The sequence below is a fragment of the Marmota marmota genome, unplaced genomic scaffold, assembly GCF_001458135.2.
Source record: "Marmota marmota marmota unplaced genomic scaffold, marMar, whole genome shotgun sequence".
Taxonomy (NCBI): domain Eukaryota; kingdom Metazoa; phylum Chordata; class Mammalia; order Rodentia; family Sciuridae; genus Marmota; species Marmota marmota.
This window is the reverse complement of record NW_025999842.1, coordinates 8,948,410-8,974,289: the sequence shown is the minus strand read 5'-3', so window position 1 is coordinate 8,974,289 and position 25,880 is coordinate 8,948,410. Positions and strand designations below refer to the sequence as shown.

Sequence of the window (25,880 nt, the reverse complement as noted above, 5' to 3'; positions counted from 1 at the left end):
AAGCAGAGGCAGTATTATCAAGAGGAAAAATTTAAATCTGACCTATAAAAGTGGCTGGAATTGCAGTGGGGCACAAAGGGAAATAAAATATGTGGTAGATTGTTATAGAAATGTTCCTCAAAGAATCACATCTTCTAGTATAACACTGTGTATTCCCCTCTCCACAAAGAAGGTTAACTGTGCAACTTAGAGTAGCTAACAGAACATTAGCAAATATAAATAGCTTGCAAAATAAAGCACTAGTGAAATAGGGGTCATTCTCTTCCTGTTACCATGTTAACAGAAACCAGGTTACCTTAATAGAAGATAAGGATAAGCATGGAGACATAAGGCAGTTAGTTCAACTGAGGTCCCGAGACCAACCCTCCTTATAACCAGACACCAGAGTGAGGGTATCTGGGACCATTTTGCTCCAGACAACATGCCACTGGACTTCAGAACTACATAGGAGACCCAAACCCCTGTAATCAAAAATACAAATGGTGGGGTTGGGGATGTGGCTCAAGCATGCGTGCGGCCCGGATCCGATCCTGGATCCTCAGCAAAAAAAAGATGTTGTGTCCACCGAAAAACTAAGAAATAAATAAAATTCTCTCTCTCTCAAAAAACAACAACAACAAAAAAAACTTTCTTTCTAAAAAAAACACCAAAAATACAAATGGTTGCTTTTCTTTCTATCCAGGTTTTCCTCCAAATATTAGTTTGAATATGTTATGCTTCAGATATGAGGCATCCCCCAACAAAAGCTCATGCATGAGACAATGCAAGAAAATTGAGGTGTGAAATGATTTGGTTCTAAGAGCCTTAACCTAATCAGTGCATTAATCCACTGATAGAGATTAACTGTGTGTTAACTATAGGCAGATAGGATGTGACTGGAGGTGGTGAGTCACTGGAGGCCTGCATTTGGGGTGTTTTGCTCCTTGTTAGGGGAATCTCTGGTTCCTGGTGTCATGTCTAGAGCTGCTTTCCTTCTCCATACCTTTCCAATATGATGTTCTGTATCACCTCAAGCTCAGAGTAACAGAGTGGGCTTGATTATGGACAGAGACCTCTGAAACTGTGAGCACCTAATAAACCCTTTCTCCTCTAAACCTGTTGTCAGGTCTTTTGGTCACAGAGGTGAAAAAGTTGACTATTACAGAATAGTTGTTCCATTTCTCTAAGCTTTTATTTTCATCCTTCCCCCTTCTGTGGTTATCCAAATTCCTTTAAGATAAAATGTAGTATTTGAGGGAAGACTTCCATGCCATAATTTCCTATAGCTCCCTTAATATTTCCACATAGAAGAATTTAAATAGGTGGCTATAAATAAATTAAGAAAAAAATATGTAATTGGCTGAACAATAACAAGTCTTCTTGGGTAAGTACATGTACTTTGAAACCACTAATTTTATTTAATGTAAAGATAAGAAGGAAAAGTAACATTTTTATTCTGAGGTTTACCATACAATTCTCAATGCCAAAAGGGAAACAATGAATCAAAAGGCACTACAGAAAAAAAATAAGTAGTTTAAAGATCTGTGGCATATGTAACACACACATGAATGAAAGCAAAGTTTCCATTTTGTATAAGTAGGATTATCCTGTGGGAGTTGGGAAAAATAATCTCTAGTGTGTGACAGAATCTCAAGAAAACCAATAACTGGGATTGAGGGTGTAGCTCAATGGTAGAACACTTGCCTACCACAAACAAGGCTCTGGGTTCAATGTCCAGTAGCACAAACACAATAAAACTGTTTTTTAAAAAAACCTGTTCTAGAAGTTATAAATAAATGCTATGAGAGGCTGGGGATGTATCTCAGTGACAGAGTGCTTGCCTAGCATGTATAAAGCCTTGAATCTGATTCTCAGCACCACTAAATGAATGAACGAACAAATAACATTAAGAAGGGCAACTACAGAATGTATCTTCTTTTCCCTCAATTTTATTTAAAACCAAAAAGTATCAAAATGCAGGAAAGTAAAGCCAGGTAAAGTTTTCTCTTTTGCTAAAATTGGTGTAAGCATATTCTGGAAAGTGGAGTTTAATATCTCCAACATGCAATCACACTAATTATGAACATTCAAAAAATTATTTCCCATGAGTATTAGCTAAACTTTTAAAGTTTAAATGACTTATTACTCCCTCAATACCTAAAGTAATTATCACTAATTAACAACCAAGTCATTCTTTTTTCTGATTTGATGTGTCCTACAAATTAACCTAAGATAGCCTCTAATAGTCAAAAGAAGAGTTTATAATTTCTTAAGGAAAATGCTTAAGCAGTTTCAAATACTTTGTCTCTATAATTAAACGTAAGCAAAACATGCAGCTAAATAAAAGAATCAGCTTGCACCAAACTGATGAAACAAAGAAATTTTCAAATAATTTAAATAGTATCTCACCTTACAATTTTAATTTTTATTTAATAAGTCACTAAAACAATGTTTAATAAAGGTTATTAAACATATCTTACCTCCTCAGTAAAATCTTCCCTATTATCCTAGGCTGAATTGCTTACTACCTATTTTGAAATCTTTATTGAAATGACTATACATAAATTAGTTTATTCACCTAAATATTCACCAGTAACTAATCAGATACAACCACAGACCACAACTATTATGCAGCTGTAGAACAGAAAACTACACAATTACATGAGCAGCTACTGGATGATCTTGAAGATGTGGCAAAAAATAAATAAAAATAAAAATAAAAAATAAAACAAACAAAAAACAAGATGAAATTGGGAATGTAGCTCAGTGGTAATTCCCAGTATAGTAAAAATAAAGAAAAAGAGCAAAATATTTCCGGAAAGATGTATAAAAAACTGCCTTTGTGGAAGGAGACTGGGGAGGTCTGGAGTGGGAGATCAAGTTTTCATTGTATGCCCTTTTTTTGTAACTAAATTTTTACAGGAGTACTTTATGAGAAATACATCACAATGTGGTATATACCACCTTACATGCAGTATATTGCTGCAGTGCATGACTGTGTTACATTTTCAGCAAGCAGAGAATTAGCTAGTCATGGTGGAACACAACTGTAGTTCCAGCCACTTGGGAGGCTGAAGTAGAAAGATGGCTTGAGTTCAGGAGTCTGAGACCAGCATGGACAATATAATAAGATCTTTTCTCAAACAAAAAAAAATTAAAAACTAGGGAATTTAAAATAAAGTGAATGTTAGTTAACAATACACTGCTGTTTGACATCTCTTCAACCGTCATCATGAAGTAATATTTAAATCTTACCTTATTAATTTACATCCTAGTGGAGTCTCCTGTATCTTATATCTCCTGTAACATATAAACCTAGGTCACTGCATATAAATGCTTTCTTAAAAGTAATGATTTAATAGTTAAGTAATTACTCATGATTCTTCTTTAAAAATAAAGTTTCCTGACCTCTCATGCTCAGGATGAATTATTTTTAAATATGGCTGAAGATCATTTACCTGTACTTTCCAAATCGATATTTCTGGAGCATAGATATATTAACACAAAAAAAGCATAACTAAAAAATAATCTCCTGAATATATATTTTTTTCTTTCTGTTCAATATTTTTCAAAAGAGCACTGTGGCTATTTAGGCAGATAAATAAATTTCCAAGAGAAAGGAATGTTGTGGTCACTTCAAAATATTTAGCATCCACACTTGAGAGCACTATGTGCCAGTTACCATACCCCTAGTCACTGCAATAACCAAAAAACTGAACCTGCATATTTCTAAATGCTATGGAAGAGAAAACTGGAAGTCCAATTGAGAAGCACTAGTTATATGAACTAAAAAATTATAAATATATAAGACACTATTTATATTTATATACAATACACATTTCCACAACTGCAGTTCAATGCTTTCAAACAGGTGTCAGGGTAGGGGCGGGGGTAGCTCAGTCACAGAATGCTTGCCTAACATGCCAAAGGTCCGGGTTTGATCCCAGGCACTGTTAAATCCACCAGTCATCCTGCCCAGAATATAATGCTGTCAGCAAACACTACACCCTGACAAATCATGGTTCAACTACTACAAGGCTTAATTTTTTCAGTGAGTGATTATTTTAAAATCCTTTCAGAACAACTCTTCCGTTGGAATATTTCTATTCAAACTCTCAAATCAATAAATTTCAACCATACTATACTCATCTCAGAGATAGACACAAATCACATTCTACTACAATTATCTGTCCTATCTTCTTTCAGAGACTGTAAGCTCCTTGAAGCTAGTGACCATGATCATGCCTGGCCCATATATAGCAGGTACTCAACAAAAATGCTGAATGAGTAAATACTGGCACAGCATAATACAATAGTTCAGGAGATTTTTATAACCAGTTTTTAATACTGGTAAATATAGTAAACAAATAAATGCAAGAAATTAATTCTGGATATCATGTATTCTTATTCTAAGTCAGTGTTAAGAAAATTAATAAAAGTTACCTGTGGTACCCATATAAAAGCAAACGTTTAAAAGATAAAAGGAAATTTAAAATTTGTGACAGGTATTCTCACAGGCCCATGTTTTACCTTCCACTTTAGCTTTAAGCAAATGTTCATTAAAATAAACAAAAGTGGGGCTTGTTTCCAGGAAGCAACTCTAAATATAAAGAGCAAAAAAACTCTTGTTAACAATTTAAAAACAGCTTATGCCTTTCATTTCTATTCTATTTTTCAGAATCTAAGAACTCTGATACTATCCTACATCTTTCAAAAAGAGAGAAAATCCACAAACTAAGGATCAAAAGCAAATTCTATTTTTACTGAACTATATTTTTTAGCTCACCTTTTGCCAAAATAAAAATTCATTTGTAATTCACATCTATAGCAAATAGATCTTCTTATTAATTTACATCCTAGTGGAGTAAAAAAACACAAAGTTGCCAAAAACACACACTGGTGAAAGAACCGTTTCTTCAATAAATAACGCTAGGAAAATTAGATGCCCACATGGAGAAAAAGTAAATTGGTCCTTTGTCTCTCACTACATACAAAACATCTCAAAATGGATTAAAGACTTAAGTGTAAAACCTGAAACTATGAACCTAGTAGAAGAAAACATAAGAGAAATATTACATTACACTGAACCAGGCAAAGGACTTTTAGGATATGACCCCAAAAGCACAGGAAACAAAAGCAAAATTAAACAAATGGGATTTTAATCTGGGATTACCAAATGAAAAAATTCATTCACAGCCAAGGAAAAAACATAATAAAGATACAACCTATTGAAAGGGAGAATATATGTATTAACTATACAACTGATAAGGAAGGGATTGATATTCAGAATACAAAAGTAATAGAATAGCAAAAAAAAAAAAAAAAAAGACAAAAAGACTGTAATAGAACTTTCTCAGAAGACATACAAATGACCAACAGGTATATGAAAAAATGCTCAACTTCACAAATCATCAGGGAAATGCAAATCAAAACAACAATAAGGAGACCAGGCATAGCTCAGTGGTAGAGCATGTTCTTAGCATGGGTAAGGCCTTGGGTTGAATATCCAACATGAAAAAAAAAAAAAAAAAAAAAACCCAAACACAATAATATATCACCTCACCCCAGTTAATGGCTGTGATTAAAAAGACAAGAAATGCAAGAAATTGATTCTAAGTCATTCTATTTCATGTATTCTTATTCTAAGTCATTGTATTCTTATCATGTATTCTTATTCTAAGTCATTCTTATTCTAATGTTAAAAACAGAACTACTGGGCTGAGACTGTGGCTCAGGTAGCACACTTGCCTGGAATGTATAAGGTACTGGGTTAGATCCTCAGCACCACAAATAAGTAAATAAAAAAATAAAGGTCCATTGACAACTAAAAAAAAACCCAAACAAAACAACAACAACAAAAACTACCATATGATCTAGCAATTCCACTCTGAGTATATATACAAAAGAAATGAAAGCAGTGGTGTATTGAAGAGATGCTTCCATGTTTAGGGTAGCACTACTCACAATAAACCAAGATAAAGAATGAATCTAAATATCCATTGCTTGATGAATGGATAAAGGACCTGTGGTATATACACAATGGAATACTCTTCAGTCATGAAAAAGGATGAGTCTGTTATTTGCAACACCTGGAGGATATTACACTGAGTGACACAAGCCTGTCAGAAAGACAAATACCGCTCACTCATATGTGGAATCTAAAAAGGCTCTAGTTATCAGAGAGTAGGGAAGGGAAGAAGGAGAGGGATGAAAGGAGATAATTAGATAGAAGGAATAAGATCTCTGGCACATGGTAGGGTAACACAGATATCAAAAATGTGTATTTCAAAATAGCTAGAAGAGAGGTTTTTGAATGGTCTTACCACAAAGAAATGAATGTCTTGAGGTGATGGATATCCTAATTACCTTGATTTCATCAGTGAATAATATATACAGGTACTGAAGAAGCATACTGTATCCCATACATATCTACAATTATTTTGTGTAAATTTTTAAAAATATTATTTTTATTGGCAATGCTGGGGATCAAACCCAGGGTGGGTCTCACACATACTAGGCAAGTGCTCTGCTGCTAAACTACATCTCCGGCTCTTAATTCATTCTTTTTTTTTTTTTAATAAATGCAACAGGGAGGATCACACAATCACTGAGCATCAACAATGACAGAATATTAACTCTGGAAGCCCATTAATTCTGACTAAAGTTTTTGCCTTCTTGAAGCATGTGAATATCCCAGTTTCATAGGAAAAACAAAAATGTTAATAATAATATCAAGGTTAGAAACCAAGACATAATTTTTAGTTCCTAGTATTTCAAATACTATATTTAGATTGCTCCAATAAATTATATAATTGTTAACCATTGCTTTGCTCAACTTGATATCAAGATACAATTTTAAAGACAATGCTTCATGCTACCTCCCCTTCAACGGGATTACTAAAATTAATAGGTTCTATTTTTTTTAAATCTAGCAAATGCTGTAGAAGGAATCAAAGCCAAAGACCCTATTAAAATAATAATCATATTTAAGTGTATCCAAATAATTGTGGGATTGACATGCATGGCATATTTTATAATTTCTGAAATACACTCGAGGTTTATTTCATTACTATTCTGTTTTTGTCAGCACCAGTCAATAAAAAACAATTTATGTGTGGTAAGACTAATCACTTAACAAAATTAATACCAGAAGTCACGTTCACACTGGTTTTTAAAAACCCTCATTCATTAAAAAAAATTTTAAGGCAATGATTTTATCTTGTCATAAACCTTCAAAAAGTGCAGTCTGCATGAGATCCCCTTTTCCCTAAATTATTAATCCTGTTTATAAATACTTTTGGTCAAGAGTAAAACTAGCTTTAATATCATCAGTGGACAGTACCAAGAGGAAACATTTTTAAGCAAAGCTTGACTCAAGTATTAGGAACACATACACTTTTCACTAGTTAAAAAGGTGGTGGTGGGGGGCGCCTGGGGTTGTGGCTCAGCGGTAGAGCACTCACTACTAGCATGCTTGGTGTCCTGGGTTGGATCCATCCTCTGCATCCCATAAAAATAAATGGGATAAAGGTATTGTGTCCAACTAAAAAAAAAATAAATATAAAAAAAGGTGACCCTACTTACAAAACACTTTCTACTGTAGCTATCTTACTGAGTTTTTTTTTTAATATTTAAAATAAATCTTCATATCTAAAGACCAAATAAAATTAAGTGGAGGGAAGCTGGAGTTGTGGTTCAGTGGTAGAATGCTTGCCCAGCATGTGTGAGGGACTGGGTTTGATTCTCTGCACTGCATATAAATAAATAAAGGTCCATTGACAACTAAAAAATCTTAAAAAAAGAAGAAGAAGATGATGATGATGATGATGATGATTAAGTGGCTACTTCCAAGACAGAGAAACTGGCAATTTGAAATGATTCTTTAAAACTAAGATTCAAAGGAATCCCGGTAACTCAGGAGGCTGAGGCAGGAGAATATTTCAAGGCCAGCCTCAGCAAGCTAGGAGAAATAAAAAATAGAAAAAGGACTGGGGATGTTGTTCAGTGCTAAAGCACTCCAAGGTTCAATTCCCAGTCCCCCCACTCACCCCCGCCAAAAAAAGGGAGGATTCAAAGGAATGACAGAATATCTACTCAAGACCTGTTACCTTAAGTGGGGAACTTTTTGATTGCATATACTCCTAAACAAGCCACCACATGATCTCACAAAGTTCCTTTTCAAAAACAAATGGCCATCAAATCATTCATGACAATAAAATGCATACTGCAATTGAGATTCTTTTGTAAGGATCAAATATCCCTGATCTTCTTTTTCTGAAAGAAGATTTCAGAATTTGGAGGTTTAAAAATAAGCAAAAATGTAATCTACTCTGAAATGCTAAAATGGTCTACCATTGTTCGAACTTAAGCTCAGTATTTCCAAGACAAACTCTCCGTAAGAACATATTCTCAAGTTAACTAAATGTAGCCTGTAAAAACTGTCTTTTCCCTCCTCGACTATACAATTGAACCAAAATCTTCACCACAGTCAGAAGCAGCACCTTGGAATTTCAAATGTAACACGAGGGCTGGTGATAAGCACAAATGTAGACTCAAACTCTCCATATTCTGTCATGAGCAAACAGTATCGTTAACATTCCAAATCCTGGTTAGAACGAATTCACTGTTAAGCAGTGTCCTTGGGCAAGAAAAAGGAAAGATTTGAAACTAACCAAAGCAAAGATCCACATGAACCTCAGTCTTCTGCCCCTTCACCAAGAGGCCAATAGGAAAGATTCAAAGAAATGCGAGATGGGTTGGGGTGCAGAGGGGAGAGTATCGTACTCCTCGAAAGGAGAAAGCAAAAGAGGCTCTGGAACAGCTGCCCCAAAGGGACAACCGACTCCGGGAAAGGTGTGCAGAGACAACTCTTCCCCACCCAGGAGATCAACCTTTATCTTGGAAGTAGTGCACCAAGCAAGCAAAGACTGGAGCGGACAACGTCTGCCGCCACCACCCCCTTTCCAAACGCTTCGCGCAACTACAAGGGGTCGGCAGGGACTGCCCCCACGGAACATCAACAAAGACCCCTTCAGTCGCTGGGCGAAACTCGAACAACAAAGGCCCGCGACAGCCTGGACGCGGCCCGGGCCGGGGCCGGGGGCGGGATGCATAAAAGCAAGCGAAAGCAAAGGACTCAAATCAGGGGGGGCGGAGGCCCGTCGGAGTGGGAAGCAGAGGCGCAGAGTACCGTAATCCCCAGTGCACAATGAGAAGAGGAAGAGGAGCTGGCCTCCATTCCCCTCTTACACTCTCCCAAGCCTCGCGCTCTACATCTCAGCTGTGGGGACCGCGCAGTCCCGAGTTCGGGGAGGGGAAGAGGAGGGGGAATTTTCCGCCCAGACCACAACTCCCTTCCCCCAGCCGGGAGGTGCAGACAACAACAACCGCCACAACGGCAGTCACACAAAGGCGCTTTCCTCGTACTCCCCGCTCTCGCCCCGGCGGCAGCGCCGCAGACGATGCCAAGGCAGCGACCACCACCACTCGGCCGCCTGGCGCTTGCTCGCCCTCTTCCCCCTCTAGCTGGGTAAAGGGGGAGGGGACCCCCGGGCGTCCTCACCTGGCACAGCTGCTGACAGTACTCTGTGGCCGCTTCCACGGCCGGTACCCGGCTCTCCCGCAGCTGTCGCTCCAGCTCCTGGAGCCGCTCGCCCAGGCGCTGCAGTTCCGCGACGCAGCCGCCTCCACCGCAACTCAACCTCTCCTGCTCGGCCTCTTCGTCCGCCATCTTCACACCCCGCTCCGTCGCGTACGCACCTGGGTCACGTGATAACACAATGCCACGTTCGGCGGGGTCACGTGCCGGGCGCGCTCGCACGCCGCCGAGCACGTACAAAGGGCCCGGTGGGGAGCATGGGGGGCGGGGAGAGTGGCGCGAGAAAGCCGGAGGGAGGTGAAGGCTAGGGGACAGGAGAAGGGCGGGGTTGAGGCTGTGTGAAAACCGCGTTTTACTTACCCCAAGCGGGAAGTGGGCTGCAGCGGCCGAAAAGGGGCGGGCCGGTGAGGCCTGTTGTTGGTCACGTGGGCCCCGAGAAGGGAAAAAGCCTGGGGAGGGGCTTCCTCTCCAGTGTCCGGGTCCCGGCGTGGCTTTTCCGAGTCCCTGAAGTCGGCTATGATCATATACCCTAGTCCTCCAAGAGGACGGCGGGAAGAGAGTTCTGGGTACCCTGGGGGCAATGGCTGCATTTGCTGTTGGCCTGTAAGCGGCCAGATGCAAGGGGAGCGGGAGAACGTAAAGCCCACCCATGAACCACAAGCGTGAGTCAAAGCCGGTCTCGGAACTGTCAAAAATTGACTTCTCAACAGGCTGGGAGGAGAGAGGAGGGGAGGAGAGACCCAATGCCTGAGTACCAGTTCTGGTCCAACTTGCCTCTCCTCTTCATCCCCCAAAACACCTCTCCCCTGGAAAAATATTCTCTACGGCTGTGGCGGCAACAAAGAAAAATAACAGATCAGAGCAGAATGAGGTTTAATCCTCATACTGGAGAACGGGACAAACTCACGAAGAGCATAGTTTTGAAAGAATTCAAACAAGACTAAAATTATGAACGTTGTAACCAGATGATTTTTAAACCACAGAAACATTTTAAAACTAAGTAACCAACTAATCTCTTTCTCGGTGATTTAAGACTCCTCACTACAGAAATCACCAACACTGAAAGCAGGCTATATATGAAAGCTCTTGAAAAGAAAGTAGGTCAAGGAAAAAAAAAAAAAAGCAACAAGGACTCCATTAAAATCATAATGGAGGAGAGAAAATTGATGCTAAAATAAAAGAACAAGGTTGTCAAAAATTATTATAAATAGCAGCATTTCTTCCCTTGTGCTACAAATAGTGATGGCATTCTGAACCATATTCAAACTTGAAGATATGAAATTCTTGACATTAAAGGAATAGAAGATGGGCTGGAGTTATAGCTCAGTGGTAATGCTTGCCTAGTGTGTGTGAGCTCCTGTTTTCAGTCCCCAGCATCCCCATCAATCAAGTGTTTAACCTAAAGTTCATAACAGAACTACTGTTTTGTTAATATCAGCATTAAATAAGAGGCCATTCTTACAGCTGAATACAGAAATTCAGAAATGATATTGATGGAGTACCTAGTCTTTTCACTCTTATGTTCTGATTTTTTTTAGTACCAGCATCTGAAATAAAAAGAATACCTATTGAGTGCAGTGTCCTTTTCAAGAGAATTTTGGTATTCTACATAGTATGTTGTCCAGGATGAGTGTTTTATAATGTGTCTGTGATGGTCATGTTTTAAAAGTAGCATTATATAAGGTGAGCAGGCACAACTAAACCTTATGAAAAACATTATCAGTATTACTTATTAAGATAGAATCTTCAGGGGCTGGGGCTGGGGCTCAGCGATAGAGCACTTGCCTAGCACATGCAAGCCACCAGGTTCAATCCTCAGTACCACAGCCCGCAGCTAATGATTTTTAATATTTGCAGCTCACTTTTCCAAGTATTGAAACTTCATTTGAATGTCTAAATCAGTTTTTGTTATCTTAGAAATCCAGTGAAAAATGAGAAATGTGCGATTAGCCAAACATACCAGTTAATCCAAGGAGATCTAAGGTATCAAAGGTTAACAAAATGCATTTGCACTTCATGTGTAGTGGCTAATTACACTTGATATGTACAATTGTATCTAATCTGTGGGAAGAAGAAAAAAGGGAGTAGGGGAGAAAAACATATCCAAAGAGAAATATACCAAAATATTGTTTTTTATTTTTAAAAGAATTAGATAGAGCTGCAGGTGTAGCTCCATGGTAGAATACACGTGCAAGGCACTGGACTCAAACTCTAGCATAGGGGGGATAAGAATCAAAAAAGTGGACCATTCCTTCCTCCAGCCCATGATAACCCTAAAATTAAGGAGACTTGATACTTGATAAGCAAACTTGATACTTGATAAGCAAATTGATTCTAAGCATTATTATAGATACCTATCCATTGGCATGTACAGTCATATCCTTTACCTCCCTGTTCCTCCATTTCTTCTCTATTTACATACATGTAAAAAAATTTTAGAAATGTAAGGATGGCAGGTAAATGGTAACATTAGGGCTGGGGATGTGGCTCAAGCGGTAGCACGCTCGCCTGGCATGCGTGCGGCCCGGGTTCAATCCTCAGCACCACATACAAACAAAGATGTTGTGACCACCAAAAACTAAAAAATAAATAAAATATTTTAAAAAATGGTAACATTAATACTTATTGATTAAATATGCCCAGGCAGTATTCAGTTTGAGAAAATTGGAGGTCGATAAAAACTATCACTGCCTTGAGTTTCATGGAATAGTGACCTGCAATAGCAATATATACAATATAACAAGCGTTCTTTCCTGAAAATGCTGGTAAATTTAATTCAGAAGATCAAAATACTCTGACTGAAGTGCTATCTGGTTGGACCAGAAGTCCAGCAAGGAGTCTCTTGAGAAGTGGGGTTTTTTATTTTTAATTAAATGAGAAGGATTGGAAATACTATCTCTTGACAGGCAGACCCTACCTTGGAAGTCTCAGAAGTCTCATTATCCATAGAAAAGGTGTACCAACAAGTACACAAGACTTACTTTGCCTACGTCCATTTGTTCTTTAAATACCAAACTCTTAAATTCCTGGGGGAAATCAAAGGCCCTTTCAAAAAAAAAAAAAACGAGGATAAGCCTGGGCCAAAAGATCAAAAGATTCCTAGTCTCCAAAGCAGTAACTGTGCAGTGAGTACCGCCCATTTTGAACACCGCGCAACTCCTATGGGCGTGGTATAATTATGTGGGCCTTTACTCCCAACAGACTGGATTTGAGAGTATATCTGGGAGACAGATACCGACCAGTACCCTCATCTCTTCGATCAATAAAACTGGGGAGGCATTTGGAGAAGGGGACAAATGTGCCTGCTGCCGAGCCGCACGCACTGGCTTCTCTGGTTCACCAAGCCGCACCCAGACTGCACAGACGGGTGCACTCTTTTTCTAGAAACAGCAGGGCCTAAGGACAGGAAGGGAGCTGGCTAGTCCCTACTACGAGCAGGCGCCGCAGAGCTCAGCGGGCTGCTTCAAGGACGCCGAGATCCCGCATTTGGAGACTACGGATCCCTCGGGGCTGAGGCCGGGCAGATCTTTCCTACCCCCAACTCAAAGAAACTGGTGGCGCGACGCTCGCCCCTGCACGCTAGGAGAAAATGGAGCAGGGGACTGGCGGAGAACGCGCGCCACTCTCCGGGCGCTGTTTCTCCCTTCCTCGGCCTTCACCCTGGACCCCGGGAACAGAGAAGCATGAGGCCACGAGCCTGAGTTCGGATGGGCCGTCTAGTCACTCCATCCTGCTCCACTAATCCTGTCTGCTCTTCCCCACCCGCCAGACGCCAGACTTGGTTCCTCGGGCCGCGGCTGAGCGCACCACAGCCCCGCAGCAGGGCGAGCTCTTGCTTTCGCGTCCCAGGCCAAGCAGTGTGGTTGCAACCGCGGCTTTTCCACCCAGCGCCGCAGACCAAACCCACAGTGTGGCTGTGGCTCCTGACCTGGGAGCACAGGCTTCCTGGGGCATCCAGACCGAGGAAATTGGGAGCCTTTCCAGGCCATGGCGGAGGGCTAGGCCTCCGGAAACCCGCGGGGAGAGGAGGCTCAAATCTGTGCTGCGGAGGCCGCGATGAGAGCACAGCAATGCGGCGCTACGATGCTGACACCGCTGTGGTGTCTGGGGCAGATTCTACGTGCTGTCTTCCAAAGGGCGGGCGGCCGGGACCCAGATAGGCAGTCTTTGGATCTCAGACTTGAAGGCCAAAGTCTATCTGAAGTTGGATCCAATAGAAAGTCTCTCCAGAGTCTGGGAATCAAGGCTATGCCCACGGACGTAAAGAGTGAGCGTGGATTGAAGCGTTTGGGGCATTAAAAACTCCCCACTTTTCCAAGGAAGACATTTTCTTTGAGAAGAATGGTAAAGAAAACAAAGTGTTGAACACACCAGGCAGGTGCTGGGCATATATTGAAATGAATCCAAAAGCACAGGAAACATTAGGTTCACATTTAAAAGGATTCATTTTTGCTCTTCAGTCTTCACAGGAGGGAGGGAGGGAGGGAGGGAGGGAGAGAGAGAGAGAGAGAGAGAGAGAGAGAGAGAACAAATTTATATGAACACATAATTAAATACTGAATAAATTTTTGTTGACTATTTGGATTCCCTCCCCATCCTTATAAGCAAAAGCTAAATGGAAAAGAGAAATAACATTTTTAAGAAAATGCTTTTAGTAGAAACTCAATTATCCAAATTTCTGAATTCACCAAGATTAAAATAATCATAAAACAAAGCAAAATAAAACCTTGGAAGCATAAATAAGGTATATGAGCGGTGTCCATACAGAACCTTTGAATTGGTTCACAGCATTTCTCCAAAGAAGCAAAGAGAAAAATATAGAAAGTGTCTTTACTTTAAGTTTCTATTTTAAACATGGTATTTTATTTACCTCATCATAAATCTCCTATTGAAGGATGGGGGTATCAGTAGCAGAATATTTGTCTTGGATGCACAAGACTCTGGCTTGGATCCCCCAGAACCAGAAACAAACAAGCAAACAAACAAACCCTGAAATTTAGTGTTAGTTAAAAAAAATCAGAGAACACTACTTTGATGCCATTTGGATTTTTAAGAATAAGATTGTTGAGGTGCAATTAATTTGGAGATGCACAGGTCTCCTTATTTTAGACTTCTTAAAGAGTTTTATTGATTTACATGGTACTAATATAAATATCCTTCAATGTAGCTATCTTTAAAATATTTTAGGAGGTGTATGCTTCATCAATAAATTATCATCAAAAATTATTGCACAAAGGATCAAAGTAAGTGGTAGAGCACTTACCTAGTATGTAGGAGGCCCTGAGTTAGATACCCAGCAATGGGGGGAGAGGGAAATTTTACACAGGTATAACCAAAAGAAGACACGATATATGCTCAGTTGGTACAGTAGTAAAGGATGAACCACAGATGGGTTCATCTCTCTCTTTCACAAACTGTCTTTGCTCTTATATTTTGTCATAGTATCAATTTTAAAAATTATCCTCTAAAAGATTCTAAATTTCTAATTAAAAATTTTCTAAACATGCTTGATTCTTAATTTCTTTACTTTCTGTCTTGTTTGTTTGTTCTGTGCAGTGCTGGGGATATAACCTAAGGCCTATGCAAATGCTCGGTCACTATATTACACCTCCAGCCCCTCAATCTCTTCACTATGAGTTTATCCCTAACATCTAGTGCACTGTTTAATATGAACCCTTACTACCTTCCTCAAAATCTAAGAAGAAAATAGACATAAGGAGATTATTTCTGACACCAGTAGGACTTATTCTTTAGAGTGGGAATCATCTAAAAGCACAGCATCTTGAACTTCAGTCTATGTAAGGAGTACTTAAACAATTTGACATACATATAGATTCTCAGGCCGCACCTGTAGAAAGTCTGACTTAGTGGATTGAGGTCAGGCTCTGGAAACCTGCATTTCTGATCATAAGTCCAAGGTCTTTCAAATCATGCTATTTTAGATCTGTGTCTGTTTAATTCTGTCTTCTTCCTTCCTTCCAACACAATGCCCTTTCACCAATTTTATGGGGAAAAAAAAAAAGTCTAAACACTGTCCTTACTCTAATTACTAATGAGCATGTACCACTTTAAAACAATTTTAGTACCAGGTGCAGTGGTCCTTGCCTGCGGTCCTCGGAAGGATGCTGAAGGGAAAGGATCACTTAAACTCAGGATTTCGGGGCCAGCACGGGCAACATAGTGAGATTCCCTATCTCAAAAACAATAATCCCACAATAATAGCACTTTTTTCTAATCATCTTAATTATTAAAAGTCCTTGTTTCATTAATCATTGGGTCCTAAGGTTTAGCCTGGCACATAATAAGTAGGTTCTCTTTGAATATACATTTTCAATCTCTTCTTCCAATGTTCTCTAAGGAGGTTACTTAAGAACAAGATTTTTATTACCTCTTAGCCTTATCAGAGGGATGTGCAGAAATAGGAGGAAGAAAGTTCAAAAACATTCTTTGTACTTATTCACTGTAATAAAATGTATTTTTCTTTTTAGACATGCATGGGTCAATGGAGAAGAAAGATAGCTAAAAAAGTGATTTGTGAATTCAAAATGTCCATAGTTCCAATAGCTCTTGTAATTGAGAACTAGGTGCCATTAATTTTTAAAGGTATAAATAAAAAAATTTGGGGGAGGGGGTTACTGGATTGAACTCAGGGGCACTCAACCATTGAGCCACATTCTTAGCCCTATTTTATTTAGAAACAGTGTCTCACTGAATTGCTTAGTGCCTTGCTTTTGTTGAGGCTGGCTTTGAACTAACAATCCTCCTGCCTGAGCTTCCTGAGTCACTGGGATTACAGGCATGTGACACTGTACCCAGTTATAATTCATATTTGTGGTAACATTTTCAAAAGTAAAAAAAAAAAAAAAGACATAATAGGAAAAACAAAAATCTTTCTCCCACATTTCTGACCTTTAGTCCTACCCCATCGCTAAACTGAAAAACTATCAACAGGTTTTTTGCTTGTCTTTTTAAAATTTTTCTGCATATATAAGCATTTATATGCATAGCATCACCCCACTTTCTTAAACAAATCAGCGTATACCACTCTTTTGGGTTGTTCTCCACCTCGCCTCCCCACCCCCAGGCCCTTATGCTGGCTGCAAGCCCTCCACTACTGAGTCACATAGCAGACCTATATTCTTCTATATTTTCTCTTTTTCTCTCCTTAATAATAATAGAAATTCATGAATATTATTTTTATTGGTTATATGATATGCCATGGTATAAAAAAAGTAACTTAATTAATCATTTCCTTGATGATCAGTTAGGTTGTTTGACTTTTCCTTTTTTTTTTTTTTTTAATGTGGTTTTTTTTTTTGTGTGTGTGTATGTGTGTGTGTGTTTGTTTTGTTTTTTGCAGTACGGGGATCAAAACCAAGGTCTCCAACATGCTAGGCAAGAGCTCTACCACTGAGCTACCCTCCCAATCCTGCATTTTCTATTTTACTGTTAAAAAGTGTGGTACATGTCTACAATCCCAACTGCTCCCCAGGCAGAGGCAGGAGGATGTCATTAGTTAAAACAAAACAAAACGAACAAATAAACAAACAAACAAAACACAAACTCTGCAGTGACTTTCCAATTGTGCATATATCTGATTATCTGAGCAAGTAGATACCCACAGGAAAGTTTTCCAACAAGAAATTACTGGATCAAGACTAATATGTGATTTTAATTGCCAGATGGCCAAATAGCCCTTCCAAAGTGTTGAATCAACTTATATTCCCATCAACGTTGCTTTTTTTTTTCTTTTTGGTTTGGTTTTGCAGTGCCAGGATGAAACCTATGAACTATACATGCTAAATGTGTACTTCACCACTGAGCTACATACCCAGCTCCAGAAATTCTTAGTAAAACTGGGATTTATCAAAACTTTAAACTAATATCATAATTGGGTCTGTGAATATAGCTCTATGGTAGAGTACTTACCTAGCATGCACAAGGCCCTGGGTCCCATCCCCAATTCTCCCCGCCCACACACACACACCATAGTTTTAAAATAATCTCATTTTTTAATAGTGTAATAAAATAAAATTGGATACTATTTTAAGCAATTATTGGCTGTATATAACACTAACATGAAATTTTGCAATTATACTATGTTAGAAATTAATTGTTTATTAATTTAGATATTAAAATGTACTTTAGGAACCTGGCACAGTGAACTATATCTGTAATTGTAGCTACTTGAGATGCTGAGGCTGGAGGATCCTAAGTTGGAGCCCAGCCTGGACAACATAAGGAAAACCCCATCTCAAAAATAAAATAAAATTCCATATGTGGTAGAATGAAATTTAACCCCATCTCTCACTCTGCACAAAACTCAATCAAAGTGGATCAAGGACCTAGGCCTTAGGTATGAAACCCTGTGCCTATTAGAAGAAAATGTAGGCCCAATATTTCAACATATTGGCTTAGGAACCGACTTTCTCAACAAGACTCCTAAAGTGCAAGAGTAAATAAAAAATCAGTAAATGGAATGATACCAAACTAAAAAGCTTCTTCACCGCAAAGGTAACAATCAAAAATGTAAAGAAAAAGCCTTCAGAATAGGAGAAAATCTTTGCCACTTGCACCTCAGATAAAGCGTTAGTTTCCAGAATATAGAAAGAACTCAAAAAGCTTGACACACACACACACACACACACACACACACACACACACCAATTAGTAAATGGGCAAACAGACACTTCTCAAATATATGAAAAAAATGTTCAACAACTCCAGCAATTAGAGAAACGCAAATTAGAACTACATTGAGAATTTACCTTATTCCAGTCAGAATGGCAATTATCAAGAATACAAGTAATAAAAAAATGATGGTGAGGATGTAGGGAAAAGGTACACTCATACATTCCTGGTGGGACTGCAAATTGGTGCAATCATCTGGAAAGAAGTACAGAGATTCCTCAAAAAACTAGGAATGGAACCACCATTTGACCCAGTTATGCCGCTCCTCAATGTATACACCCAAAGGAGTTAAAATCAGCTTATTACAGTGACACAAACACATCAATGTTTATAGCAGCTCAATTCACAGTAGCTAAACTATGGAACCAATCTAGGTGCCCATTAGCAGAAGAATAGATAAAGAAAATGTGGTACATATTACACAAAGGAATATTACTCTGCCATAAAAGGATGACTTTATGGCATTTGCCAATAAATGGATGGATCTGGAGACTATCATGCTAAGTGAAAAAAGCCAATCCCCCAAAACAAAGGTCAAACACGTGGATGCTAACACACAACAAGTTAGGGAGGAGAAGAATAGAAATTCACTGGATAAGACAAAGGGGAATGAAGGGAAGGGAGGGGGAATAGGAATAGGAAAGACAGTAGAATGAATCTGACATAAATTTCCTATGTACCTATATGAACATACCACAGTGCATCTCAGCATTGTATATATCCACAAGACTAGGATCTTAATTAGAATATGATACCCTCCATGTTTGTATAAATAGGTCAAAATAGACTCTACTGTCATGTATAATGAAAAAGAAAAAAAAATCTAAAACAAGCAAGCAAAAAACCCTAGGAGCTAAAACAGAAAAAAAAAAATAGAATAAAATAAAACAAATCTTGGAGATGACAACATATTCTAAGTCAATAGAAGATAATAAATACAGGGTTTACATTTCTTTCTTCTTTAATATTTCTTCCAATAGAACAGCTTTCTAGTATATTATTTCCCTCTTGAATTAGTGACACAAGGAAAAAATGGCTTGATTCCTAATCAGAGTTACTTATTTTATACAAAAAAAAAAAAAGAAAGAAAGAAAGAAAAAAGAAAAACCAATATAGAGAGAAATGAAGCAACTTCCTTTACTACTGCTTCAGGATACCTACATCCTTCTGTCATTTCTACTACACTATAGAATTTCCTTCCTTGTTGCTGTGCCCTTTTTCAAGCACAGAAAGTAACAGAACTCTCATAAGCACTCAGCTATCTGTGGCACTGGTGCATCATTTAGAAAGTAAGAATCATTTCTTGCCACTTGCCAAGCGCTGACTGGCACAACACAGCAGGGGCGTAAAGCTGAAAGAAGAAAACATGAGAAATTTATGTTTTCTTTTCCTGTCAAATACATAAAACCAGGACTTCAAAATGAACCAAATGTGCTTCTAATGCACTTTCAAGATTAGAGTCAAAACATTACTTTTTAACTTCCAAAGGATCAGTATGTCTTGCTCCTCACAGAATTACTAGAAGTTGCTCTATACATATTTATTTGAAGTTATAAAGCTATGACTAACAAAACCAGTTTTATGGCAAACTGTCTTTTCAAGTATTTTGCATCTTTCATATACTTGAGCTATTTATATGGGAAGCAAAAGATTATTTTTTAAAAGGGTAACTGACCACCATTACTTCCCTGTATAAGTTTTTGTATTAAGAACATTCACAGTTACTCCAAATGCTCTTTCAAAATATAGTAATGCAAAGCATCTTACTCTGGTAAAGATGACTGCAGGTTTACACATATGCTTTGCCATGTGCAGTGTAGAATACACAGAAAATCTACAGCAAGGCCTTCCTGAACTAAAGCCCATGCTTGTTACTTCTACCTTTGTCCTCATAAAGCCATTTTCTAGCATTGCACACACTTCCCTGGAACACACTTACTACTGTTTATTGAACTTCTAAGTTTCTATTTGGGGGTTCATATATTCTAAGATCCTTAGGATCTGAATTTGTATTTTAGTTGCTCAAGATACTAAATGATTGACATTTTCCCCTTGCTTTTGTCTATAGTGATATAATGTGTTTCGGTTATTTTGAATCTTTGATCTCACCACAGACTCCTTCTGATTGCTAAATGTTTTTCTTAAGTTGTTTTTGTGTGTGTGTGTGTGTGTGTGTGTGTGTGTGTGTGTTGGTAATCTCATTTATGTTCATGGTTTGGTTTTTCTTTTTATGTATCTCACTCCCAAATCAGTATCTCCAGTCTCTTCTTGTTTGTTGGACTGCTCCACTTAGATCTTTTGTCATCAACCCTAACTAGCTCTCAACCAGGCCTAGTTTTCACTCCATTGTCCTATTTCTATTCAGGCATTACTGTCTTTCCAAAGCTTAGGTCCTAAACCTTCATATCAGCATTGACTCTTTATGTGCCATGTGTGTTCACACTGGCCAATGAAACCTTCATATCATTTTCCTTCACTCCCATTGTCATCTCCCAGTGGCTATCTTAAGTTTCTCCTAGGAAAGTTTTCTTAATTGCCTCTTTACCTTCTGGCTCTTCCTATTTTGTACTAAGCATTTCCAGTAAGTGCTTTTATTCTAAAGGATTATTTTTTAAATAAATTTTTTTAGTTGTAATTGGACGCAATACCTTTTTTTTTTATTAATTTATTTTTATGTGGTGCTGAGGATTGAACCCAGGGCCTCACACATGATAGGTGAGTGCTCTACCGCTGAGCTACAACCCCAGCCCAAGGATTACTTATTTTTGAGGCAGCACAGTCTAGAAGAGTTGAACCTCCCTGTCTACAGCTAAGTGTAGGGGATTAGGTAAGCTATTTATCTCTCATTCCCTAATTGCTTATTTGTATTGTAGATAATAATTCCTACAACCTATAGTTGTGAATGAATAAAAATCTGCACATAAAATGCTCATCCCTGGCAATTAGTACTCAATAAATATGAATGGTTATTATGTCATTGTTACTCAAAACTGTCACCTGTATCAGGTGCAGCAGTGTACACTTGTAATCCCAGTGACTTCTGCAGCTGAGGCAGGAGGATTGCAAGTTTGAAATCAGCCTGGGCAATTCAGTGAGATCCTGTCTTGAAATTAAAAAATTGAAAAAAGAGCTGGGGTATAGGTCAATGGTAGTGTGCCCCTGGATTCAATTCCTAGTACCACAAAAAAAGAAAAAACAACAACAAAAAATTGTCACTGGTGCTAACATAGCCACCAAATGATGTAGCTTTAACATATATTTCTAGCTCTGAATCCCACTTACATTCATAAACTTTTTCCAGTTGTGCATGCTTAAGTGTTCTCTATCTACATTTCACTTACCTAAGATGTTTCTTTCTTTCTTTTTTTAGTTTCTCTTATAGCTATTTAATTTCCTGTGTCTTAGCATTCTGTTGGTTGCAACTGATTTATTACTCTTTCCATGGTAAGTTAAATAAAAAGGAGGAAAATCATTAACTCACATGTGAGGGCTCTCCAAAGACTGGAAGCCTGTCAGGAAACACAGAAGACACTGCCCCAGTTACTCTCATTCTGGACTCTTCTTTCTGTATATTAGCTTCATTTTCTGCCTTTGTGTATTGTCTGCTTCTCCTATTCCCAGAAGTGATGTACCTCTCAAATTTGTACTTTTTTATTTTCTTTGAATTAGTTCCACACACAGATCCAATAACCTTGCACCCCAACTCCAAATTCCTGAGAAAGAGAATGAGATGAGTATCAAGTCTAATCCACTCAGTTATAGTAGCGAGACAGGTCATATCACGCAAGCACAGCTGCCAAAGGCCTGTATTTGTGTGCTAGTCAGTCCTCAGAGGAAGTCAGTTCAGGGTGAGATGCTCCAAAGATGTTTAATGTATCAGAAAATAAGGTCATTAAAGCATGAGTAGTGTTTTATCATCTTTCTATTTTTGCATTGTTCTTGCAACTGTGTCTTACATAGACATTTACAGAAAGAAATGAATGTTTCTCTTGTCACGTTGCTAAAAGCAATAAGAGTATCAAAAATGAAATTAAATGTATAATTTATTTAGCTTGCTGAGAATGGTATAGACTTGATTAGAAGTTATAAAACCTTACAATGCAATGGAAAAATTTGTCCAAAACTGAAGGAATTACTTGAACACATCTAAACAAGGGAACATGAGGAAATGCAGGAATTCATTTTTAACTTATCTTTGATAAAACTCAGTTTGTGTAAAGCTTTGTGAACTTGGGAGATTATTATGAAAAAGAGACTAATGGACTACAAAGTATCCATACAAGGTAAATAAAGGTGATAAAAAGATTAGAGAATGTGCATATGAGTTTCCCAGGGCTGCTGTAACAAAGTAGCATAAAACTATCAGTATGTATGAAAACAACAGAAGTGTGCAATATTGCCTCATAGTTCTGGAGTCTAGAAGTTCAAAAGCAGGGCCATGCTCCCTCTGAAACCAGTAGGGAGAATCCTTCCTTATCTCTTCCTAGTTTCTGGAAGTGGCTAATGATCCTAGGCATTCCTTGGTTTCTACCTACATTGTTTTAGTTTCTGCCTCTGTTACTACATGGCATTCTCCCTGTGTGATTAGGCATATTTTGTCTATGTGTCTATGTGTCACTTGCATTTTTCTTTTCTTTTCTTTTCTTTTTTTATAAGCCTATTAGATTAAAGACCCATCCAAATGACATCATCTTTACTTGATTATATCTACAAAGATCTTATTTACAAGTAATGTAACATTCATAGGTATTGGTGATTAGAATTACAAGGTATCTTTGTGGAGGATACAATGCAATCCAGAACAAATTATGACCTAAAAGGACACCTTTATTAAATTTGAAATATATTTTCATCCCAAAAGGAGTCTGGGAGGATATGCTACACGACCATAAGTACTATATGAAAGAATTCCCCACGCAAAGACACTTTGCCGGGAGAATTCCAATTTTATTGCAAAAAGCTGTGTGCTTATATAGAACTAAGGGGGAGATGGTAGGGCTTAGATAAATGGCAGGCAACCCGTTTATTGGCAAGTTCTTTCAGATATCAGCTCCGGAGCCCAGGAATTAGTTCTCATTGGGGCTAAGGTTCCCCACCAGCGAGATTTGAAATTGGCGCCGGCGGGAGAGTTCACACGGGTGGGAACTTTTTGCGCCACTGCAGAAAAGAAGAAGGTAGGAAGAAGAGGTGCTTAGGCGCCATGTTGGGGTTTTTTCTCTGGGGTATGGCTGCTGTTTATACTTTTCCCAACACTATAGTGCTATATTAGTCACAATAAAATAATGACACCCTCTCCCCATAAATGTCTAGGGAATCTTAGTCCTAGAACCTGTTAATGTGTTAGGTTACATGACAAGAAACATTAAGGTTACAGATGAAATTAAGGTTTCTAATCTAAGGGGATTAGTCTGGAATATCAAGGTAGACACAGTGTAATCACAAATGTCCTTTAAATGTGGAAGAGAGGCAGTAGAGGATGTCAGTGATTCTATGTGAAAAAGACTTGGCCAGCATTGCTGGCTTTGATGATCAAAGCAGGTAACAAACTAAGACAGCAGTCTTAAAGACTGGAAAAGCCACAAACATGGCTCCTCTTCTAGGGCTTCTTGAAGGAATGTAGCCCTATGGATACCTTTATTTTAGCACTGTGAGACCCATCTGGGATATCTGACCCCCAAAACTGAAAGAAAATAAATTTGTGTTGTTTTAAGCCACTAAATTTGGAGAAATTTTTAAAAGTAGTTGTAGGAAACTAATGCTAATATCAGAAAAAGGAAGAAAGGAAGAAAAATATTCTTTAAACTGGCTAATTTAAGTGTAATTAGGAGCAATAATGAGAATTTAAAACAGACATACTTCAGGCAGATAAGAGAAAAAATAAGAGTAATTTGACATGTAATAAAATATTGTATCAAAATCAACTGCTAATGTGCTGCTGCTGGAGGTGAAGAATGCTACATTAAATTGACAAGAGATTCTTGATACAGAGAATATTTCCCCATTGATTTAGTGACTTAAACTTGAAGGCCAACTAAGCCTTTCAATCATGTTATTTGTACTTTGTTTCCCTTTATTAAACTAAAACTTACTAAAATTATGTGTATGCCCATTAGAGTATGCTGAATTCAATCAACAGAGTTAGATTTACAATTTCAATTTCACTAGCAGTAACAGAAAGTTCACCTGTGTAAGCAGCTTCCCCTGGGGAAGATTGCCTTCTTGTGTAATTTGATTTCCATAGTTACATAGAATGAGAAACTGACTCCTTGAAAACAAGGTATTGATCTGGTAAGAATCTACCTTATTCTTATTCATAAAAGCTGTTTTCAGTTGCAAGCATGTAAGATTCTGAAAAAATCACCCTATTCTAAAGGAATACTAACTAAGGCTTGGAGTGATAATCGTTACCTGTTTTAGTCAGCTTTAATGTTGCTGTGACCAAAAGACCTGACAAAAGCAATTAGAGGAGGAAAAGTTTATTTTGGAAGTCATTTTCAGAGATCTCAGTCCATAGATGGCTGACTCCATCGCTCTGGGCCCAAGGGGTAGGCAGACCATAATGATGGAGGTCGCGGAGTAGGAATGTGTTAGGACAAGGAAATCAGGAAGCAGTAAGAAAGCTCCACTCACCAAGGACAAAATACAAACCCCAAAGGCATGCCCCCAGTGACCCACCTCCTCCAGTCACTCCACGACTGCCTACAGTTCCCACCCAGTTAATCCATGTCAGTCCTAATGGACTGATTAGGTTAAAGCTCTCATAACCCATCATTTTGCCCCTAAGCTTTCTTGCATTGTCTTACACATGAGTTTTGGGGGGACATCTAGTATCTAAACCATAGCATTACCCTAACGCAGCTTCTATAACTTTTGATGGGTTACCATATATTTAATTTGTGTCATATTTTACGAAAAGTATCAGCCATAGGGCAGCCAAGAAGTCTGCGGCTTTGACCAGAGGCCCTGACTTTACATAAACTGTGAATTTTAAATGGTCCTTATGCCTTTTCCATTTGTTGGTCTTTGTACTCTTATACACCAAAGGGCAGAAGCAGGGAGGATAGCTCTTTGAGGAAGTTCTATGGAGAAGTCAAAAATGACTGTGGAATTTTGTGAACTCAGGGAGTTTACAGTTAATCCTACATAATTCCCAATTTATGCAGATATTTATTTCTGAATTGTTAAATTTTATTCTTAAGTGTTTAATCCCTTTCTTTCTTTTCCTTTACCCTTTTTTTTTTCAGTATTGGGAACAATACCTTTATTTTATTCATTTATTTTTATGTGGTGCTGAGGATCAAACCCAGGCCCTCACACATGATAGGCGAGTGCTCTACCACGGAGCCACAACCCCAGCCCTTTCCTTTACCCTTTTATCAAAACATTCCTTGGGAAATTTTCTTTTCAATAACATATTTACCTACTACGTTCAGTGTTAGGTACATCCAACATTGACATTCCAACAACACTGAGTGAATTCACTATAAGTAAGGTATAAAAAGAATTGCTTCAAATTTTCCTTTTCTCTTTTTTTCTTTTTCCTTGTATTAATCAAGGGAGGGTCATTCTATTCCTGTTAATGCAGTGTCATCCTAATACACGTGAGCATTAT

At 38.3% G+C, this 25,880-nt stretch overlaps 1 protein-coding gene across 3 annotated transcripts in view; it reads right to left on the bottom strand.

The window, feature by feature from the left end:
* The window catches only part of Znf292 (zinc finger protein 292), an 81,580-nt gene extending 70,185 nt beyond the window's left edge, over positions 1–11,395 (bottom strand). The window contains exons 1-2 of one of the 3 annotated variants that reach the window (XM_048805748.1): positions 9,938–11,395; positions 9,542–9,738 (exon numbers count right to left, since the gene is read on the bottom strand). In XM_048805748.1, the coding sequence (XP_048661705.1) occupies positions 9,542–9,709 (168 nt within the window). In that variant the 5' untranslated portion in view covers positions 9,710–9,738; positions 9,938–11,395. Of the gene's footprint in view, positions 1–9,541; positions 9,739–9,937 lie in introns of those variants that run through there. The other 2 variants (XM_015499156.2, XM_048805799.1) reach the window with 2 other exon arrangements.
* Positions 11,396–25,880: the final 14,485 nt, after the last annotated feature.